The sequence below is a fragment of the Lucilia cuprina genome, unplaced genomic scaffold (genome assembly GCF_022045245.1).
Source record: "Lucilia cuprina isolate Lc7/37 unplaced genomic scaffold, ASM2204524v1 Scaffold_3697, whole genome shotgun sequence".
In the NCBI taxonomy this organism is placed as follows: domain Eukaryota; kingdom Metazoa; phylum Arthropoda; class Insecta; order Diptera; family Calliphoridae; genus Lucilia; species Lucilia cuprina.
In genome coordinates, this window is record NW_025808640.1 from 1 (window position 1) to 2,530 (window position 2,530).

At 25.4% G+C, this 2,530-nt stretch overlaps 1 protein-coding gene across 1 annotated transcript; it reads left to right on the forward strand.

Annotated features, from left to right (window-relative positions):
* Window positions 1-172: 172 nt before the first annotated feature.
* LOC111677359 (protein RER1) lies at window positions 173-859 on the forward strand (the record flags this gene model as incomplete). The annotated part of the gene is made up of 2 exons (XM_046955997.1): window positions 173-394; window positions 475-859. Coding segments are annotated over 2 exons (312 nt in total), but the record flags the coding sequence as incomplete, so codon positions are not given.
* Between the last annotated feature and the right edge of the window lie 1,671 nt (window positions 860-2,530).

Below are 2,530 nucleotides of genomic sequence, written 5' to 3' on the forward strand. Positions count from 1 at the left end.
TATCTATCTATCTATCTATCTATCTATCTATCTATCTATCTATCTATCTGTCTATCTATCTATCTATCTATCTATCTATCTATCTATCTATCTATCTATCTATCTTTCAGTTCATTCTATTGTTATCTTAAGTGAATTTATTAATTGACAATTCTACTCTTCTCCCCCTTCCATTTCAGATGATGGTCCAAATTTACCAACCCGAAGCAATGAAGAATTTCGGCCGTTTATACGACGTTTGCCAGAATTTAAATTTTGGTTAAGCATTACAAAAAGTACATTAATTGCAGTCATATGTACATTCTTTGAATGCTTTAATATACCAGTATTTTGGCCCATTCTGGTTATGTACTTTATAACCTTATTCTGTATAACAATGAAGAGACAAATAAAGGTAAGACGGAGAAGAAGAAGACAATAACAAATTGATTGTTTAAATAATATGAATAAATTTTTTATTTACTTTTTCTTTAGCATATGATTAAATATAAATATTTGCCTTTCACCCGCAATAAGCCACGTTATCAACGTGTGCCTGAGCCAACAACGGCAGCAACAAAGTGACAATTAGCCGCACAGACATTGCCAGCAACTACAAGCGATAAACTAGAGGAAAGTACCACCATCAGCAATGACACAACAATAAAATCTTTGGGTTCAGCTACAACATTATTATCCTCCTCCTCCTTATCCTCAGCAATAGCAACAAACACTACAACAGCAGCAGCAACAGCAACAGCATCATCAGTAACTAATGTAGCAAAACCACCGCAAATTATAATGATTGATGAATGATTGAATGTAATAATAAATTCATAAAAGAAAGTACACAAAAGAACAAACAAAAAAAAGAACCAAATATGTTTTTTGAATTTATTTCATTTTTAACTGAAATAGAAAACTTTTTTTTCTAATTTTATCTTAACTTTTGTTTATTTGTGTATTATTGTGGTATATTATTTATTAGTTGCCTTCTTTTTAACAACTATTCTATAGTAAAGTTGTTTTATTTGTATAATTTATGTGTTTGTGTGTCATGTTGCAATAACAATGTCTTGTGCATATAATGAAAGTTAGAAATTATTATTATTTTAATTTCTATCTAAAAAAAAAAACAAAATGCAAAATTTTATTAATAGTAGAACTTTTTAAAATACTTGTTTAAATTACTACTAGAAAATGTCTTTATTGTGTTTTTATCTTTTATTTAATAATAATTTACCAAAAAAAAACAATTTAAACTTTTTCTTTAAATTAATATTTTGTTTGTTTATTTTCTCGTTTTTTTTTTCTTAAGTTTAATTTTCTTTCAGTCAAAATATCTAGGTTTTTGTTAAACTTAATTTTTGTAAATTTTTCTTTATTAAATTTATATATATTTTTTTCACTGTAATATTAAAACAACAACAACCAAACAAACAAGAAAATTTTAATAAAACTATATGGTAAAATAGTATTAATGATTTTGTAGTTTTAATCTTTAAGTTTTATGCGATTTTAAACTAAAAAACAAATATTTTTTTAATTCCAATTAATTTGTTGATAAGTTTTTTTTTTAGCAATAATTAGTAGCAAATTTTGTTTATTTTTTATTATTTTCTTAAAGCATGTTTTCTGTTTGTATTTTCCTTTTTTTCGATTTACATATTCATTCATTTCATTATTTGAGAAAACAAAACTGTCATTCGTCTTACTGACTGACTGTTTGTATGTATGTGCTGTGAAAGTGTATTTTTCCAATAAAAATAATAATAAAAAAAGAAACAAAATAAAAAAAAATTAAATGCTAATTATTTATTTAAAAATCATCACGTGAATAAGACAATTGTTGACAGTACGAAACATAAAATTAATTATTTCATCACAAGAAGCCATTTTTTTTTTATTAAAATTCAACATCTGATTCAAATTTATAGGAAATCGTACCATTTACAGGAAAGTTGTGTAACTGTTCCTTTTATAGAATTTCATTCAATCAGGAATGTGTATATTTTTAATTTAATGAGTTTTGATTCCATATTATAGAAATTGTATAAAGTGCTATTTGCATAAAGTTTATTGGTTAGAATATAGAGTAGTTCTTAGAAAAGACTATAAAAAAGTTCAGAGAATGGGCAATACTTAGTAGACTAGAAGACTAAGATTTAGTTCAAAGATAATAAACATATTTTCAGAATAAACAACAGTCTAGTTCATAGATTAGACAAAAATGAAGAGATTATTCTGTATAAAGTTTAGTATTTAGTCTAGTCAAGTTTAGTCTATTCTAGTCTCCCTATCTATCTGACTATCTATCTATATATCTGTCTGTCTATCTATCTATCTGTATATCTATCCATCTATCCATCTATCTTTCTATCCATCTATCTATCTATATATCTATCCATCTATCTTTCTATCCATCTATCTATCCATCTATCTATCTATCTATCTATCTATCTATCTATCTATCTATCTATCTATCTATATATCTTTCTATCCATCTATCTATCTATCTATCTACCTATATACCTATCTATCTATCTATCTA